This window comes from Ambystoma mexicanum, chromosome 12 (genome assembly GCF_040938575.1).
Source record: "Ambystoma mexicanum isolate Mex_15411 chromosome 12, UKY_AmexF1_1, whole genome shotgun sequence".
NCBI lineage: Eukaryota > Metazoa > Chordata > Amphibia > Caudata > Ambystomatidae > Ambystoma > Ambystoma mexicanum.
In genome coordinates, this window is record NC_090936.1 from 370,757,435 (window position 1) to 370,778,637 (window position 21,203).

The 21,203-nt window shown below is 45.2% G+C and overlaps 1 protein-coding gene across 1 annotated transcript in view; it reads left to right on the forward strand.

The window, feature by feature from the left end:
* Positions 1-20,389, forward strand: part of LOC138513548 (NADH-cytochrome b5 reductase 3-like) — a 1,142,086-nt gene extending 1,121,697 nt beyond the window's left edge. Inside the window, exon 9 of the mRNA XM_069628494.1 lies at positions 17,638-20,389. Within this exon, the coding sequence (XP_069484595.1) occupies positions 17,638-17,810 (173 nt within the window). The 3' untranslated portion in view covers positions 17,811-20,389. The remainder of the gene's footprint in view (positions 1-17,637) is intronic.
* Positions 20,390-21,203: the final 814 nt, after the last annotated feature.

Genomic DNA, 21,203 nt, shown 5'->3' on the forward strand with positions numbered 1-21,203 from the left:
GAGTAATTAGTGGAAAGGTCCAGATATTTGGATGGATACCCCCAGTCTGTTGGATAAGAATGATACGTTTTAGTAGCTAGTCAATTAACCTAATTACTAAGTAAGTGTTAGATTGAGGATACACTAACCTGTGGTTGTATGGACTGAAGATTGAGTTCCAGGAATACAATCCGAAAATAAAAACCAACGAAGGAAAAGGGGAGGTTAGTAAGGTGACTAACCCGAACGGAACGAGGGCCGCACTAGAGACGGGTTGGTGCACACCGGATAGCGTCCATAAAGTTCAGTGCACTATCCTTGTAGGAAGTAGTTGGGAGAGGAATTGGATGGAGAGGAAATTCCTAGAAATTGATTGTCCAAATGGACTGGGACTGGTTGGGACCTTTGGAGGTGAAGACCAGATGTGAAGACAGCGCGGGTCCGGCTGGCAGAAATGAAAGATCAGTTCAGGAAACCACCAGAAATAGCAGCGCGGGTCCGGCTGGAGCAAAAGGGAAAAAAGCAGTTTGGAAGCTGCTTAGTAGCAAGGTAGAAACCGAGCTCCAGAACGAAGATCAAAGAAACAACGATCAGAAGCGCCGATTAGCGGGAGGCTTCCTGTTTAAATAGGAGTCAGCTGACGTGAAACGCATAAGTAGCGCGTTGACGTCTGGTCATGTGATACTCGCGCATACCTGTGGAATTAACTGGTAATGTGAATGGTATGCGCGGTATGATTAACAAAGAATGTTCGCCCCTCCGCAGAAGATAATAAGGTCTGACAATGGACTAGCGGAAATGAAGGCGTTTGCCAGGAATCTTTCCCCAGAGTCGCCACCGAGTATAAAATGGTCTGGCTGATCTCTGGGCTGTAGGTGTAGGGTGCTGACCTCGAGCGTGAGAGGACCTGGCAGGCATGACAATAATGTACAAAGTGTTCGTAACGCCATGACCATAACTTTTAAAAATGTTAACTCCCTGAACCCAGTCAAATGATGTGATGTTCCTTCCCAACTGGCTCATCAAGAGCTGACTTGCACACCCCATCCTCTCCTCCCCACCCGCACCATCAACCCCAACTCAATGCTGTATCCCCCATAACTTGTGGAGCCTTTCCCAGGTGTGTATGTCGCAGCTACTTGGCCGCCACAACCATGCCTCCATTTCTGATCTTAACAAACTTATTGTAAATTGGTGCCACCCATTGACACCTTGGCTCAACAAATCTTAAAAGGATATCATAGTTTGCAATGTTCAATCGGCTGGGTCTCTTCGGTCGCCGTTAGGTCGTAGTTTATGTTCTGGTCATATCCTTGCTCGCGTGGCGACAAGGGGATGGACACTTAGCAGGAGTCTCGAAGAAGTGTGCTCTACCGCCGTGTTGTATACGCATTTTGGCTGGAAAGATCAGGGCGTATGGAATCCGGCAGAGCGAAAGTTGCTGTTTCACTGGTTCATATGAACTCCTCCGGGTTTATACTCCTGTAGCGAAGTCGGGATATATGTGTATGGTGTTCTCTTCGTAGTGTAGTGACCCCTTCTCTCTGGATAGTCTGAGGATCATGTCTCTGTCCCTGTAGTTAAGCAGTTGTGCGATGATGGTGCAAGGCGGAGCTCCAAATTCAGGCATGGTGGCCAGAGTTCGGTGTGCTCTTTCGACAAGAAAATGGTCTGAGAACGATTCTGCACCAAAGAGGGATTTCAGGAGGACCTCCACTTGTATCCCCATTGGGTCTTTGGAAGTGGATTCCGCAACACTGACTATGCGGATGTTGTTTCTACTAGATCTGGACTGCAAATCATCACGCTTGCCACGCATTTTGGAGAGTTCACCTTTCAGCTGTGCAATGTCATGGCTATGTTGTCCAATCGTGTCCTCGTTTGTGCTTATTCTGGACTCTGCTTCTGTTATACTGGAGCTTTCTTTGTCGAGCTTCGCCTTAAGCTATCTGATGGTGGCAACGATATTGTCCAGTTTCACGTTTACTGCTAGGAATCTGTTTTGCATAGCAGCAAGTAGATGGTCATCCCTGGAGTCGGAAATGGGCGGTGTCGAGCATTCGGTGGCTGCAGATGTTGCCTTTGTCGCTATGGTTTGGGAGTTTGTAAAAGAGTCCATCGGGCCTTCTTATTGGCTTTGTCATAATTAGTGGGTTTTCGTCTGTTGGCAGATTACAGGACTTATGCGAGGAGCCAATGAGTTAATGCGTTGTTGAGAGACTTTTTACAGGCCAACACTGCAATACGTACAAGCATCCGTTGTGTAGTTGCACCCTTACGGTATTGGTTAATATCTACTGTACTCTGTGCTGTGGTAACCACCAATGGCCAGTCTCATCTATGAGCCTCAGGAGAGGGAAGTGTTTCCGGTTAGACCGTAGCTTGGTGAGGGGGATGGGGGCTTATCAGGTCACAGTCCTCCCTGTGTATACAGTCGCAAAAGGATCAATAATAGGCTCAAGGTTGGTTTTGAATGCTGTATGTAGGCCATGCACTTCTTTCCAGCACCACACAACGTCCGCTGCCTCTCAGTAAGAGGTAGGGACACAGAGGGGCAGCTCTCAACTGGTTTGCACAATTTGTGTGATTCGCCAAGTGTTCGCTCACATATCCCAGCCCGTCTGATTTTACCAAGGAGTGCTTTGTATATCAACCGGTCTGCACTTTCTGATCAGCAGGGCCTCAGCCAGTTCTAATGTTGTGCAATGGCTCAGCTGCAGTAGTACGGAGCTCCGTATCTTTGCCTTGTGCCTGTCTTCAAATGATATGGTGCTGTATCTAATGCATCAGCTCCTAATGTTCAGATTTGGGTCAGGTTTGGCAATTGTCCTGACCAGCTATAATGTGCATAAGCCCCGCTGCGGCAAGGTAGAGTTCTCAGTCTTTGCCACGTGTCTTCCCCCAGACCGGGTGCTGGTGCATCCCATGTGTCAGTTTTAGTAGCTTGAGCCTAGGCAGTAACAGTGGGCACAGCAACGTCGTATTAAGTGCTGACTCTTGGTCAATATCGAGCATGGAGAATGGGCTGTGATCTCCCATGTAACTGGGGTGGGGGGGGGGGGAACGCAGAGAAGCTGAACAGTGGTTCTCAGCATGAACCAAGCGTGTTGTAGGGCTCTGTGTCTTCGCTGGGGTGGCCGCTGCAGTCCGCCTCATCGCCTTCATTTTGCCCTGCCACTCGCATCTTTTCTGGGAACTGAGAGGATTATCATTCTGGAAGCGTTGCTTCATCCAGCCCACCCCAAGCGCAGCATACGGTGTTGGTTCAACGGCGCGGTCTGTGTATGCACCCGGATTGTGGATTACAAGGGGGTTCAGTCACTGCCTACCTGTACTCGGCCATCTGGGGGCTCCTGATGTCGCCACCGACCGTCCTTCTTACCAGTGTGCCATGTGAGAACACCCACCGCTCAAGGTCCCCCGCCTGGGGAGTGCTCATGTAGTATGGATGTTATACTGCACACAAGCCCGGTCGGGCCGCTCCTGATATCCGTACACCACCCGCGGCTGTCATTTCCTCCTCCACAGTCTTTCTTGCTCTCGGGCCACCCGGTCAGTTGCCTGCGTCAGTGTGTCCTCTTCCCAGCCCGCCATTGTTCAGGGTTGACTCCTCCCCCTCCAAAGCCTTCGGCGCTCAGCTCTCTCAGCGGCCTTTATTAATTTCAGTGTGGTACACCCGGGCAGCCAGTGCTCCATGCCACCTTCGCCTGAACTTGCCTGCAGGATATATCAGCCAATACACGTTGGATTTCTTAGATAGTTGCAGCATATATTCCTTAAGCGCTACTAAGCAGCCAGCGTTGCAGATATCGTCCGTGGATGCCTCCAAGATGGATATTTTCCGTTAACGGGTGATGTTCGGAATGGAGCTCTGTAGTTAAGTGGCCGTTAAGCGTGTGCGCAACAGCACCCTCATTTAATTGTTTTTTAATAAGGCGCTTAATACCAGAGTTTGGTTTTTAAGCGCAGATCCAGGATTCAAAACCTCTGTTGCTCTTTATGGTCTTGCTGCCCAGCAAGACAGCATGTTTCCCCTGTGTTATCCTCTGTTCATTTATGAGCAACAAGTCATGTATGATTTCTCACCCCCAATACCTATTGTTAATATTGATTCTGACACAGAGGCTACCTGTTCCGTATCGTACACCTCTTCTATGCCTATTGTAACAACAACTGTCCATGTTAAGAAAACTAAGAACTTACCTGCTACAAAAAAGTAATAATCGGTCATGGAGACCATTTTTTCATTCTTTCTTTAATCAGCCTAAAATGAAGGCAGTTCTTTTGAAAACTGTATCTTCTGCCTCTACTTTACATCAATCACAAGTTAAGTCCTGGCCAGTGTCGTGCCAGGTAAAACTAGTCTGATGGCTGACAATCCAAAGGATACTGTGACTGAAGTAACCAAGCATGACATAGCTAAATCATGTTTTGTGATGTACGGAACAGATGTATGAAAGTCTGAGTATTTTCAACATGCATCTTCACTCTATAGGAGTATACCTAAGGGTCAACGAGAGTGCTATACCAAAATAACTAAATAAATAATATTTGAGTGGAATATTACAGGAAAACTGTTATGTGATTTTGAGAAGAACTGCAATCTTGCAGTTGTTTTCGGCTTTGCAGACTTTGGCTGGAATGTCCTCAAGGGATTCACAAAGGGTAGATTTAATTGATCGCTCAATAGTCTATAGTCTTTGTTAAATTGAAATTAATTCAAGACTGTATTATGAATGAACGAGAGAACTTTACAATCCTAGGTTTGATATTTCCCAATATCTGTGGCCAAATGAGACTGGTAGTGAAATATGTGTGGGAGAGTGGGATTTGAACCCAAGGACTGAAATCCAGCCCCTGAAAGATATGATTGAGAGCTATGAACAAACCAATAATTGGTCTTGGTTATTGAAAGTGTCCGAACAAAAATGATCTATGAGCATCCTGGATGCACACAAGAGACCAGGATTTACCCTGATCTCTTGGAACAACAGGGGCCATATGCAACATTATTCAAATGTTTGATTGGTAAATAAGCTCCAGACCTATACAGCTGTTGCCCTTGAGGAGACATAGTTGCTGGAGGTACCAGCTATGGATGGCTACCATGTATCCTGCCAATTGGCTAAGCCGGAGGCAGTTGGATCTCCTTCAATACATGTAATTGGGTCAAGTGAGATATGCCATGGAATTTTGGCTACCCATATACGATCAATGAATAAGACCACTTTAGACTATCTGATTTTTAATGTATATTGGCATTACAAAATGAGGTATCTGGATGCTATATTGAAATATATTGAAATTGTTGACGAATTATCTGGAGGAATGGTGTCCTAGGGTTTTAACAAAAGGGGAAATGGAAGCCGCTGGTATAAGTGTTTGAATGGACTGGGTCTAGAGATGCTGAATGACTATTTTTTTTTTTACATTTTTACACTTCAACTATAGTAGAATCAACATGGTCAGATGGATCGAGATCCTCAACCCTAGATTACATCTTTGTTAGTAGTTGGTTGTATTCCCGCTTTACTGGGTTTGTGGTTTCACCAATCCAGTGCAGTGATCATGCCATGTTGGAAAATGCCTTCAATATCGAACTGGAATTTGAGAGTGTTGTTCACCAGCGGGCCCTGGAGACTTGTCCCTGAATAGGGTAGGCAATAGGATTGTGTGGAATGCGGGCAATGTAACTCGCATGAATAACCATCTATCACAATTCCTTCAATCGTCTCCGGAGGATTTAAAGAGTAGAACCCTTGCAGTAGAAACATTTGGGCCGTTTGTTAAAACTCTTATAGACATTTCTGGCACTACTAGGTATGGTGGAAGTCTACCTAAGGGTAAAGGTGAAGGTCACCTGCACTCATATAGTGCGGAACTAGTCACTAGAAGATGAATCATGAGGATGACAATAAGATATTTCAAGTCCCATTTATGACTACAGTGGGACAAGGCTCTTGTACACATTAGCAAGGCTCGACAGTCTTACAAAAATTGGACACGGAACTCACGAACCAAAAGACTTGAAGCAGATTTTGAAGATATGCTGGCCAGCTAAGTAAACAAAGATTCAAAAGCTTTTTGGAGACTGGTCAACAGCATCGATATTCCACAACCCAGCATGCAAGTCAATGCAGTAAATGAGATGGCTTGGGTTACTCACTTTCGAAATATTTATTCTGTTAAGGAAGATTACGAACCCTGTCCCCTGGTACAATCCCACGTAAGTACCACAGGTTTGAATCCTGACGACTTTGGGCCTGAAGCAGTGTTTCGTGCATTCTTGCACCTTAGTTCCTGCCATGCTCTTGGTCCCAGTGGGCTTACTAATTTTCTATTCAGAAGCAACCCTAATTTATGGTCTGAGGCTTTATCTACTGTGTTCCAGAATGTTGTAATATCCGGTAAAATGCCAGATTCTTGGTCTACTGCTGGGGTGCACAACATACGGCCCGTGGGCCATATGCGCCTGCCCTATTGTGCTTCATGGCCCCCCAGTGGATAGAACTTTCATAATGAAGTGCAGCCCACTTCAAGCCACGTAAAAAACAAAGCGGGCTGCACTTCATTACAAAAGTCTTTCTTGCCTGAGACACTACTGACAAAAACCTCCCTAGGGGGCTCTAATTGCCCCCCTCCAATCCCACACTCCGCCAAAGAACTCTTGCCAGGAGCATAAAAGGTGCTCCTTTGTCCAGCTGTTATTTGCAGGCATTAGCAGGCTTATTTGCACAGCCTGTGTTCTTTCTTCTGGCCAGAAAGGGATAACACTGGAAACAATGGGCCATGAATATCACTGCAGTGGAGGCTGTCACTGATAAAAGCAGGCTACCTACATGGTGGACACACCATTGTTTTCCAACTGTGCAGCTTACACTTGTTCAGAACAAAAAAATATGTTTCAAACTGAAACATGCTTCTTGAACTTTCATTAGTTTTCTTTTTAATCAGTTTATTTTTTTTGTCGACTGCCACGGAAATACCCTGTGATTTTTGTGTTCCTTTTCTAAAGCTGTCATATGCTTGTCAAACTGCTTAATCACAAATAAATGCTTTGATTGCGCTGACATGGGTGCCAACTTTTCATTTTCACTATGTGGGCAAAATTCCCCGACCCTCACCCTGAATATAAGCAAGCTGCCAGCCCAACACACCCCGTGGGCAAACACATTTTATAGCACTTGGTTTTTATAAGGAATTACAAAAAGTCTAAGATCTGCCTGTATTTGTTTTTCTGTGCATGTTGAGATTCAGGGTGGGGGGGATGTGTCGGGTTTGCCTGCATGCATGTTACTTTGTGTATGTTGAGATGCAGGGGTGGGGGGTTGTGTCGGGTCTGCCTGTATGTTTTTTTTTTGTGTGTACGTTGAGATGGGGGGGAGGGATGATGACGGTGCTGGGTCTGTCTGTATGTTTGTTTTTGTGTGTATGGGCAGTGTATGCTGAGATGGGGGTAGGGGTTTGTGTCTGTATGGGCGCATGGTGTATGCTTGTTAGTTGTATGCCGAGTTGGTGGGTGGGTGGTTCAGGTCTGTATGTATGAATGGTGTATGCTTGTTAGTTGTATGCTGGGGTGGGGCTGGGGGGTTCGGGTCTGTATGGGTATGTATGCATGGTGCATGCTTGTTAGTCTGGGTTAGTGTGTATGGTGGGGTTCGGGTCTGTATGGGTATGTATGCATGATGTATGCGTGTTAGTCTGTATGCTGGGGTGGGGGGGTTCGGGTCTTTAGGGGGTAGAGGGCGAGATTGTGCGTTCAGGATCCAGAGGGGAAAGGAGTCTACGTGTGCGCCGCCCAATGGAGTACAAAAGTCAGATCTGCTGGTGAGGTACCGGGAGGCAGCACAGACAGTGATCGTGGACTCAAGCCCACATTCCTGGCCTCCTGATTAGTCAGTGCCTCTCTCCCCTGGGTACCAATACATCACTTACCCTACATCACTTATCTGGTGCAAAACCTAGTGATGTAATGTTTTTTTTTCAAAATATTTTTATTGGCATTTCTTTAAACATAACACTTTGGGACTCAACATGGCCCCTTCCCCTCCCCCTTCCCTCCCCCCTCCCTCCCCACCGGTGCTGTTCTTCTGCGTTCCATAGATGGATGGTTCTTAGCCTGTGAACATGTCCAGTATTCGTATGTTGTGGGGGCACCATTGTTGCATGTAGTCGCTTTGCAGATATTCTATGACGTCTCCCCAGTCCGTTGCAAAGCGTTGTTTGTCCCCTTGGAGGTTATACATGATTCTCTCCATTGCTACATAGGTCCAAATCCTGTGGAGCCATTCTTGTGTGGATGGAGGTGTCTTTTGCTTCCATTTCTGCGCGATTGCTAGCAACGCTGCTATTAGTAGGCCCATAAAGTTCCGTTTTTGCATTTTAGTGAGGGATTTATCTCGGGGGGGCCACATGCCACACATCCATATTTCTTCTCCTAGACTATCCGTGCTTTTAAACAGTGCTTGCATTTGTTTCCTCACTTCCGTCCAGAATTGTTGTAGTTCTTTACAATCCCACCAAATGTGTCTCCATGTTTCCGTTGTGTCACATCCCCTCCAGCATTTCCCTTGTACTGTCGGGAACATTTTATGCATTCTTTCCGGGGTGTAATGCCATTGGATCATTACTTTGGTCCATGCTTCTCTCGTTTCTATCGCTCTTGTCCATTTTGGGATTATATGCCAGAGGTAAGTCCATTGTTCGCTCTCGATTTGTTTTCCTTGCGTGGTTTCCCATTTTTTCATGTAGTGCCAAGTTATGTTTTCTTCCTGGACGTTTATAAATTTGTATAAGGTTGATAAGAATTTCCTTTCCCCCGTTTGGGTCAAGATATATGACTCAAACGGGGTGAGCTCCCTTGTCATTGCCTTAGAGATTCTTGGGGTCGTGAGCCAGTGGAGTATGTGTTCGTATTGGAACCTGTCCTTATCCGTGAGGCCCAGCAACTCCTGACATTCTGGGAATGTTCTGACCTGATGTCCCTCGAACATATCTCCCACTTTTGTACAGCCCGCTTCTCGCCATTTCTGGAACGTTCCTTTTTCGACGCCTGGGGGAAAGTCTGGGTTATCAAACATTGGTATGAATGGGGCCGGGTCAATTGAGAGCGTTTCTTTTTTGGTTGCTTCGTCCCATATTTCCATGGTGGTACTCATTACTTCGCTTATTTTGATGTTTTGGTGTCTGTGCTCGGGTTTTCTCCATAGGAGGTGTCTCAAATTTGACCGCGCTACTGCCCTATCCTGCGCTTCCCACCATTTGTCTGAGGAGTCTGTGATCCATTCCTGTAGGACCCATAGTTGTGCCGTCTCGTAATATTTCCTAAAGTGTCGTCTTCATGTCGTCCTTCGTGGCCATGTCTGCCTGTATTTCCTGTGTTGTGGGCGCTTCCCCCTTGGTTTCCTGGGTGTTTTGCTGCTTATTGTCTGTTTCCAAGTCTCCAGATTTGTGTTAGATCCCGGGCCTGTTTGGGACCGCCTTTGGGTATTGCTGCTGCCTGTACTCGTGGTCTAGCCCTGGGTTTTGACATGTGTGTGCGTCTCTTTCCTGACCGGGCCTGTATTATTGTTAATTCGCCGCCGGTCTTAGGTTTTCCTCGGGTTTTCCTGGTGGCTCGGATGACTTGTGCGTGTAGTGGAGTCTTTCCGGTTGCGCCGTGGTCGGTTTGTCGTGGTCTCCCTCCCTAACTTCGCACGATGGGAGTTCCCCTTTTCTTTTTGCCTCTCTCTTTCCCCGGGGGGCGCCGGCTCCTCCGGGCCCATGTTTAGTGTGTGGGCGTTTTCGTTTCCCCTCGTGGGGTCCTCCTTGCTGGGGGGGAGCAGGTCCGGCTTCTTGTCTTGTCCCCATTGCCTTTCTGTTTTTCCCTGGGGGCGGGTGCGCGGTCCCCTGTATGGGCTTTCCCTGTGCCTGCGGGCCGCTATTCTCTTCTCCCCTTTTTTTTTTTTGTTTATTTATATTTTTTTTTGTTTTTGGTTATTCCCCCCTGTGTTGTGGCCTGGGGTCTGTGGTGCTTCTCGTGAGGGGCTGTGGGGGCTCCTCCCGCCGCTCCCAATAGTTTTCCCCCAGCTCGTACCTGAGTTCTGTCGTCCCCGTTGCGACTTTCCTTGTATTCCTTTCGCTCTCCGACCGGGGGTTTGTTGGGGCGCTTCCGCTTCTGCCTGGGCTGATGCCTCTCTCGTCTCCGGGCCTCCGCTCTGCTGGTCCCTCTCCGCGGGCTCAGCTCCCGTTCCAGGGCCGACCTTCAGGACTTCCGCTCGATCCGACTGGATGGCGCTGGCTCACTGCGACTGTTCGCCTTCTTCTCCCGCCGGGGGGAGGGGGAGGAGGATTCTTGGTGTTGGGGAGCGAGGCCGCCGTTCTCTCGGCTCCGATCCTTTCTTTCTCCCTTACTCGGCCCGGCCGGCGTTTCAGGATGTAGGATGGGTCTGCGACGTCCTCCGCGGGTCCGCGCGGCTGCGGGTAGCCTTGCTGACGAGCGGGCTGCTCTGAAGTGGGTCGGCGGGGCCAGACCTTCACCTCTTCTTCCTTTCTTCACCTCGTCGAGTGAGGAGGGTGAGTGCGCTCTGCTGGGCTCGGTGTTCGCGTTATTTGTATGCTTCTTTTGGTTTGGCCCGAGCTGGGGGACGGAGCTACGCTCACGCACGTCTACCTGGCTCGGCCGCCATCTTGGAATCCCGTGATGTAATGTTTTAACAATCATGTTTCTCAAAAAAACGAACAACTCTATAAATGGCCCATGCATCCTACATGAGAAACCATTGAGGGGTTATCTCGGACGAAACAGCGGACAGAGGAGTCCAGATGGCCGCTCCCAGGTCCATGGCGTGCAGCTATGGGAAAATGCCTCTCGAGGCACACAAATTGCCTTTTCATGTTTTTCTCCACGCCGTATCACCAGTGCAAAACCTATTGAATGCCTCGTGTCTATTTGACACTGAATGGCCTTTCTTTCCTTAATGTGCTGCTCAATTAAAAACAGTATCTGTTGCCAGTGATTTACTGTTCTCTGGCCAGGCTCTCCCTATCACCAAACACAAAACATCTATTCCTGAACATCCACCACACCCTGACTAGAATCTCCCAATCACCAAACAGAAAACATCTATTGCTGGCACGGTGTTTGGTTGGGCGTTGGGGGCCATGGGGCATAGTGTTTGGTTGCAGGACATGGGGCATAGTGTTTGGTCGAGGGGTGGCGGCCATGAGGCACAGTGTTTGGTTGGGGCGTGGGGGCCATGGGGCATAGTGTTTGGTTGGGGGCCATGGGGCATAGTGTTTGGTTTAGGGATGGGGTCCATGGGGCATAGTGTTTGGATGGGGGCCATGGGGCACAGTGTTTGGTTGGGGGGTTGGTGCCATGGGGCAGTGTTTGGTTGTGGAGTGGGGGCCATGGGGCATAGTGTTTAAATGGGGGCCATGGGGCATAATGTTTGGTCGAGGGGTGGGGGCCATGGGGCATAGCGTTTGGTTGAGGGTGGGGGCCATGAGGTCATAGTGTCGCACTCCAAGAGTGAACACAACAATAAAGCTAAAACACACACATCTCCACAGTGGCCAGTGCTGCGCCATGCACACCAGAAAGAACCTGCTGAACCCTCTACTAGTGTTCCTATCCTGTACCTACATAATAATGTCCCTTATTAAATGTTCACCCTGCCCCCTACTAGACAGAAATAACAGACGCTGAGCCAGACTACCCCGACTCTATGAGCCTAGAACCAATAACAACATGAATCTAAATCTCCACCCCAACCACAATATCATTGGCCCAGATCCTGATTTGACATCCAGATCAGACAATAAAGCCATGCCTAAAACTCTGAACCTCACCCATCTCCCTTATCTGAAATCCCACACCAGAACCAATCAACCTAGCTCTGGTCCCACCACTCCCCGAGAGTCCAAAAACATGACTACTGTCTCTGGAGCTCTGATTAATGCAAGATCCCTAGCGGCACATGCCACTGAAATAGCAGACCTATCTTCTGATAACTTGGACTTCCTGGCGGTCACTGAATCATGGCTACATGACGCTTCAGGCCCTGCCCTTATGCTAGCTATAACGGACAACTATTAGATACTCGAGCGTGGACAGACCCAATGCCAGAAGGGGTGGCCTAGCTATCATAGCAGAGCCAACCTCGCCTTAAGACTCCTCACTCCACCACCTCTTAAGTCATGTGAAATGCTTATAGCCAAACTACCCATATTTAGTAACCCTACATTAACTATCTACCTGCTATATAGCCCCTGTGGACCCATTGGCACCTTTGAGGAGGACTTATCCAGTCTTCTAGCCAACAATACCAAAGCGTTCTCGCAGATATTAATGCTGGGTGACTTCAACTTGGGATTTAATGACCCAGGGGACAAACATGCTCAGTCTATAGCAACTATCCTTTCAGATCATGGACTCATCCAAAAAGTCCTTGCCCCTACTCATGTTAAAGGAAGGACCCTTGACTGGGTAGCTGACCTGAACTGCACCACCTCTATCACTAAAATAATCCCACAACTGTGGACAGACCACCATCTGATTGACTTCTCCCTAGCAATAAATAAACACCTAAAGTTACTGTCGTGGCACCACCCCTTCCCACCAGATGCTAAAAAAAATTACCTCTGACAAATGACTACCCTATTTCCTCCCATCCCTCAATTCTCTATCAAGCAACTCTGACCCTAACCTCTTTGTGGAGGTCTTTAACAAGACAATGGCCAAGGCCCTAGATGATATTGCGTCTGTTAGCCTTCGTTAAAGTAAACAGAAGGCTCAGCTCAATGCCTGGTTTATACCCCACCTCAAAGAGTTAAGACTTCAGAAAAGAAAATTACAATCCCTCTGGCGTCACTCCCCTACAGATGAAAATAAATCACAACTGACTCAGTTTATCAATATATACAAGAAAGAAATTATCTGTACCAAAAAAGACCTCTTCAACAAAAGAATATCCAAGGCCAGCTCCAATACTAAAGAGCTTTTCGTGATCCTCCGGGAACTAGAATTCCCCATCCCCGCCCTTGACAATGCACCGAAGGACAAACAATGGTGCACCAGCATTCAGAATGCCATGTCTAACAAAATAACATCTCTCCAAATCCCAATTGCTAATAACAAAGCCTCCTTGCTCACCTCCGAGACGCAAGTTACCACCCCAACTGAAGCTACCAGTACCTCAGGACCTTTCATATTCACTAAAGTCTCCATACAGAAAACAGAGAACATTATCCTATCTCTGAAGCCATCCAACTGCTAGGGTGATGATTGATTGCCCTGCCCAAGTAATCAAAGATGCCGCAAGAGACTTGGCGCCTTTCATCGCAAAACTAATCAATGCCTCCTTCAAAACCAACAATGTTCCAAGGAGCTTAAGAGTCTGGGGTTCTACCTCTCCTCTAGAAACAGACGCTAGACCCATCTATCCCTACAAACTACAGACCTATCAACACAGTTCCCTTTCTCCTTAAAATAATTGACAGGGTAGCGTATTTGCAAATTCCGAACCAGCTACTAGGCTCCCGCCAATCTGGTTTCAGACCACAACACGACACGGAAACTGGGTTAATTGACCTAAAAACTCAATCGATGGTACATGTCCCCCCACAGACTACACAAAATAAACCCAGAATATCCCCCAAACTGTTGGAGACAATGTGGAGGGAGAGGAGATCTATTCCACATGTGGTGGACATGCCCCAAAGCAATTACCTACTGGAAGGAGATACTGGGACACATCAAAGACATTACTGGCAGAGACTTACCACTATCACCTCAGGTGGTCCTGCTGGGAGTAGAGGCAAAGGGAATATACGCAGCATCGGGGCATATATCCACGCTAATAACACACTTACTATCACCAGCACGAATAACATTAGCGCAAAGGTGGAAAACACTAGCGGGACCGAAGACACCATGGTGGTGGATGAAACTATGGAGAGTAATGGCAATGGAGAAGGTAACTGCCATAAGAACAGAAACATATCAGAGATACCTATCCATATGGTCCCCCTTCAGAGACTTTGTTGGAGACAGGGAAGCCCACTTCTATAAACCACAAACCCTCAGAAATATATCGATCACTTAACATCAGAACAGAGAAAGAGATAGAGAATCAGCACGACGAAAAAAGAGAACAAGGAGGGAAAAATAAAGGGGAAGAGGGAATTAACTGTGTAACATCTACACCCAAGAACTTAGGTATGAAAGAATTAGACACTGCAGAGACGCCTGTCCACTTGGCCCCCCTTCCAAAAGCTGTAGCGGGGAAGGGAGGGAGGGAGGAAGGAAGTTAAGAATGAAACGATAAAACTGGGAGATACCTATTGTATAGTAACAGACAACGAAATTATAATGTGGACTCATAATATCAAAAGTTATACTCTTGCACATTTGTTGAAAGTCAAAATATTTTTACCCTTTCCAAACTGTTAAAAAAGTTATAAAGGGACAGTGGGGAGGAGGGAGGGATGATGAATTACAGATGAAGAAATTGGAGACAATTTACGCAGCAACGGGTTACGTTAACCCTGAATGGAAAGTTGGTCTATGCATTATGACAACAAAGTGTAACGATCATATGTTGTAATTGATTATGTCTCCATTGAAAAATAAAAATGGTTAAAAAAAAAGTGAAAGCTGATTGGAGAATACTTTCCTTATTCTGTAAGATTCTGGGTCCCTATGGGATCTCTTTTTGTAGACTTAAAAGACATTCTTCAGACTCATGGTTGTGCTTGGATGAATTTGATCTTGGAAAGAAGCACGGCTGTTTGGGCTGCTACTGATTGCACAATTGAAGATCTGGTGCACACTCCTGTTCGTGACTGGATAAAACATCTGATGCCCTCCACTCATATCCTTCTTTGAGCCACCTTTACACCAATCATAAGAAGTTGGGTACTACAGCTCCCTTTCTATGTATCTACCCTGATAGATTAACAAGGTCCATAGTCCTACGATTTCGTTGGAATCTGATATTAACAAAACAGATTCTTGCGAGGTATAGCCAAATTCCAAAAGAACATTTCATGTGTCGATTTTGTAATTTGGAGGGTTCTTGTGAAACCTTGAGGCACTGTTGGAATGTAATCTTCTGTTGGGTAAACGTCAGTTATATTTTGAGAGATGTTTACACATAAATCCACCTGAAGACATGGAACAATTTTGGAATGTATGCTCCGCTGGGAGGACAACCTCTGTAGTAGTTACTATAGTCGGATTTATGAAATCTCTCGAATTGACAGTAAACACCCCCTCAAACGATCTATAATTTAAATGTAAATCGAGATGAATTGCGATGAATCATGTTTTGGCATATGTTATGGTCCTTCCCTTGGACTTTTAACAAATATGTATATGTGGTGATGTCTAGATCTTATTAGTAGCTTGTGTATAAGGAAAGAAATTAGAAAGAATTGTTCATATATGCTTATTTCATAGTTTTAGAGTTGTATTATGAGATGAAAATGTTCATACTTTTTTTTAACTCTTGGTTGTAGTGGAAAAAAATCTTAATGTATTTTATTAAAGTTTGCATTCTATTTAACCAAAAATAAAAAATCAATGAAAAAAGAGGGAATACTAGGGACCATGTAAATTGACATCACTGGCAGGGGCGGGGAGACTGGTTCACTATGTTCATCTCTTATGAAGTTCCACCTGCATATAACATACCTCCCGCCTCTAGAACTTTATTTTAACAATCTTCTCTCACAACAGTTTTTACCCTATTGTTTATGGTATGTTCGAGAAACCACTAAAAACTAAAATACAACCAACGTTTATTAAATAACAGGGCTCTTAATTGACTCCTTGGTGCAGCAGTTCATTAACAGGGCTCTTAATTGGCTCCTTGGTGCAGCAGTTCATTAAAAACTTTTTTCCATTATTACTAAATGGGTTAAGTCATGGGAATACCATCCTTTAGTCTGTATCCACTTGTGATGGGAGCTTATTGGAATTACTGGCCTGTGCTAATTGATAAGTCAGTGTTGCATGTTAAACTCAAATTAAATTATGCCAAAATGTTTGGGTTGAAAGTAACTTTTACAAGTTAGCCTCTTTGTGCTCATGATCCACCGAAAAAATTGTCACCCAAAATAAAATGGTCCAAAGAAAGGTAGGAGTATAACCGCTAGAAACAGGAGTATAGTTAAGAGATTTGTTTATCCCATTCCTCTTTTCTTTCCATCACCCAACTTCTATCCTTGTAGGAGGAAATGTGAAGGATGCAGGAACATATACAAGATTTTCCAGGCATGCACTATAACAGATCATCCTGTTATGGCACCATAGCTTATAACAACTGGAAAGTCTGCAACAGTGCCTGACCCCAGAGAGCCAAGCTTCCAAGCCTGAATGTAATAGAAATGAACCCAACCAAGGGTTATTGACCAAGAGGTCCTGTCTGAGGCACCACCCTCATTGTTCTTTGGGTTGAATGCTGTTAATTTGCCCAGATTTTGATTTTGGGGGGCAATTTATTAGGGAGCGACCATAAAGACTTGGACCACGAAAGCCCAAGCACCTCCAAAACACACAGTTGCAGGAAAGCACGACCAACAACCTCACTATTGACACCTATGTTAAACTAGCACTGCATTAGGACTGTTTGCTGCACAGCCAATAGGCCCACAATTGCCTAAAAACGCTGAAACCCTATCCAGCCCTAAATTCTACTTAGACAAATAACTTTAAGGTTGTCCTGTCCTTATGCATGGAAAATCTCCCAGTGAGCAACTAGACCCACAGCAAACCTAGTATTGACTCTACTGGTTTGTAACTATTGAGCACTTACATCGACAGATTTGAATTTTCCCCCAAAGAACATTACCTTTGCCTGTTCATAAATAATATATATGTATTGAAAATGTACTACAGTATTGACAGCCATTGTATTCAAAGTGATAATGTGTAGCGTGTATCTTGCTCCACCCAACTCCATTCCTGAGAGCTTAGCCTAGGTTGCATGCCCATTTCTAGCACACGTTTGCTTACAGAGCGCCGATTGTCCATTTAAGAAAAGATACCCAGCCTTACTTAGAGCTTGGACAAAATTCCCAACAATTTAATCATTAAAAGTCGAGGGGTTGTCCTGTTTGGCTTCAGTCTGTCCTGCAGTATGTTGGCATTTGCGAAAGGTGCACTCTTCCAACTATACGTTATTTTCCCCTTTCTCGTCTGTTAAGTAACAGCATCAGTGGTGGATGTGATGTTTTTATCTGTTACTGCAACCAATATGGCTTTTGGAATGGTCATTTCTAAAGGTACTGGAACTCTAGATGTACCCTCTACTATGTACCGGGGCCAGGAATCCTCCCAAGGAAAGGGTAGTGGTTACTGATTCAGGTACTTGACTTTAGGTCTCAGGCTCGTCTACGTGTCTCTGTACTTTGTTGTCACCCACTCTCAGTGTTGTACTATTTAAATAAACTGTTATACGCCTTTTTCCCTCTACTGAAGAATGTCTGTATCTGTGATCTCTAAAGTGAAATTATACACGTGCTCCTTTTGTGTTGCAAAATACCCACTCGCTCTATAGGAAGTATGTTGATACATTTGCAGTCCATTCTATTACAATTGTGATGACGCAATGAAGAAAAACCTCTGATAAGAGAAGTGATATATTTTCCCACCTTTGCTTTAATTCACTGCAGACTGGGATTACAGCCAGGGCTTTGTGAATGAAGACATGATCAAGGACCACATGCCACCACCGTCGGACGACGCCCTCATCCTGATGTGCGGACCTCCTCCGATGATCCAGTATGCCATTAATCCAAGTCTGGATAAGCTAGGCTACCCACAAGACAGAAGATTTGCATACTAAGTTCAGCTTTGTAGTTGCTTTCTTTTGGCTATGCTAAAGTGCAGTTACATTGAAATGTGCATTAAAATACGCATAAGAGCATAGCATGGCTAGCTAGGAACACGCAAACATGCATTACTATTGCACAGTAAATGATCGTCAAGTGTTGCATTTTCTAGCGTGATTGAAATCATGAAGGAACATGGATATTATTAGGATCCATTCTTTTGGTGGGTTTCAAGTGCTAGGTCTCACTTCATACACCCCTTAATCAAAGTATATTCTTCCACACAGACACATATATTCACATTATTTTGAGATGTTACCGTTGGGTGTAAGCAAGACCTTAGGCAGTGCCTCCAAAGAAATGATTGAGACCGTACACCTTAACAGAGCCTGCTCACTTTACAGCTGCTAGTGATACACTTTCGACGAGGAATTCATGTGTCACGTTCTCTCATTTTAACGGAATGAATTGCACTACATTTAGATATCGTTTCCTATTGATGTATAACGGGAGTAATGCGACTTTTAAAACATTAACGAGACGTACGTTTTTCATTTGTGAGACCTGAAATGTAATTACTTCTGCCTCTTCCCTAGACTTGTTTCTGTCACAATGCATATGTTTTGATGGGATTTGCTATGGAAAACATCCAACAATTCTTTACAAAAAAGTTAAGTGTATTTGCTTGTGCACTGCGACATCTCTTATATAATATCATTTTGCTACATTTGAAATCTGGTGAAACTTCAATTGTAGAACTCTTCCTGTCCTATTCAGTAAATCTGGCCTTCAGTAAGGTGTGTGTGGTTGCTCCAGTTGTCAGAACTCGTCACCATTTAAACAGTTATCATTTGCTCAGAGCCTGAACTCTGCTTAGAAATGTGCACTAGTCATTCTTTCCTGCCTAACAGCTCTTGTCTGCATTGATCGATGTTGCTGCCTAGGGTGATCATAGCAAAGCTTGCACGTGGTTCCGTTAATAGGTTGCATATTGTGTCTTGCGGTCGTGTTTTGAGTCACAAAGGCTAAAACAAAGCAGGAATTAATCTGTTTTGTGTGCGTGAAGCTTGCACAAAGCACATGCGGCTTTACTATCTGGGTGCACACAGTTCAAGGCTGGAAGAGCCCCTCCCGCTTTATTTGGTCATGAGTATCAACTCTTTCCTCATGTGAGAGTCGATGTTGTCGTATACACGAGTCCCCGGCGCCCCCGCAACTTTGGGGACTGTCATGCGGAGGCTGTAAACACTCTGCTGCTCTTAGTTTGAGCCCCAGTGGCACTGTAACCTTTCACATAAGGCAGTCTTCTCGCGTGGGATTCAAGGGTCGGCGCTCTTTTCCCACCTATTTGCATTGCCCAGTGAGGTTGGGTGGGCAGTGCTCAGAATGGAGGCGTTATCCGATGATCATGTACATTGAGTGTTAGTTACTGGCCACACACATACCCTTTCCATAATGTATCTATAAGCTTGCCTGCTTCTCTTTGTTTCCTTAGAATGCAACGTTGGCAATGCAGGCTTCAAGTGTTAGCTATTGTGAGCTACCTGTATGTGTGGCTTAGTGATATATTTATCCCATTATTTTTCAATTCTGCTCTTGAAACCCTGCCTGGACGTGTCTAAAAGCATTCGTAGGCGGCCATCGATTTTCAGTAAATTTTCGGCATCATGGTATTTGATATTTTAAATGCATTTGTATGCCCTCATTAAATGCAGAAAACGGCTTATGGGATACGGGTAGTATTTTTTGGGAGGCAAGTGAATGGCACTTTCAGTAGCTTGGCTTGGGAAAATAGGGTAAAGTGGGTGCTGATGCAATGCTTTTCTCTTTATATTAATAAATCGTTCGCATACAATTTCCTTCATTGTTCTGGAAGCGTCTGTAAAAGGAAGATATTAATGCCAATACTCGTCTCCAACGGTATTCCATTTCTCTTCCGACTAGTTTCAGAAACTGAGAAGTACAAAATTAGTATGGGGATTCTTCTGAGAGGACCCCGCTGAAAAAGTGTGTGTGAGGTTGACCCTAATCTGGATCCTGATGCATTCGAAGACACAGAGTGTCCAATTCTGCAATGTGCATCCATAGGCAGTTTGTAAAGGGACCAATATTTGATTCCGTCAGTTCGTTGTTTTCCCATCGTCTCCAGAGTAACACATACACGTGTAAGCCGTATGAATGGTACCAGGTTCTAGTGTTGGCAGCAATTTGGTTCGTCTGGTGGTGAAAGCATTACTCTGGCCTTACTAGCTTTATTCTATCATGTATTTGTGTAATTGTATACACGTTGACTCCTTACCGAAGATGTACATCATGTACTTATGCAATATTTTGATCTGTTTCTTTATTTCAAATATAGGTTCCTTAATCTTGCCTGTGCATGTGTACCACACCAACGGGGCTATTGCGTATGCACATTTAGATATCTTGTCAAAAACAAAGATTATAACTCTAAGACAAAACACGAGCTATAGTGACCTTTTTTAAAATGTTCCTTTGCTTACACTTGCATGTGGAATTATTTGCTGTGCTATTCCAAAGTATGATTGTCGCTTTTTTTCATATGTATTAAAATAAATATTTTGGAAAGTGATGGTGTTGTGTTTTTTTGTGGGCCAAAGTGAATTCAACTCCCGTAAATCGGAAGTTGTAACCTGTGCCAGAAGAGGATTGCAATTTTACCTTTTTTAACCTTATATCTTTTTTAAAACACACGACAATGTGTTCTCCTAGATTATGTTTCTACGACGACAGAGTTGATTTTCAGCTTGGAATGACATAAGTCACAGGACATGTCCCTTTCAGTGAAGAACCCTCTGCATCTTCGGATAGTGAACAATGAGGTGGTCTGGCTTGTCTAGGCTCAGCCAGCTGAAGTTTTGTGTCCAATTCTGGGTTGAAGATTTTGAGGAAACTCCAATGTTTAGCTTGCATGCCAAGAGCTGCAGTACTCCATTTCAAGAGTCACTTTCTCAAGGCCTCTCATGTATCACCTACACGTTACCCAAGTATGTGTTCCCCAGTATTATGGTTTACTTGATCTTTAATTGGTTTCTGAATCTGGTGGTGTGTAGGAGTGGGTAATAATACACAATGAATAAAGCTTGATGTTTAGTAGTGACTTGTAGCCTTGTCTGCCCAACCATCCTGACATCCCCAGAGAAGGCATTCCAAGAGGATCCTAGAGCGCATTCAATATCAAACAAAGGTGCCTAAAGGCTTCACACAGCTGCTGGTCCAGCCCTAGCCATTGCATTACATGCTGGTTACGCCATACACCGCAATGACATATCAATGGGTAAAGGCGGCAGAGAGGCAATCATCTGCCGAGACTCCATCCCCATCAGAAACACTACATCTTACACCACACCTAACTGCAATCTATTCTCCACCAAATTGTCCCTACC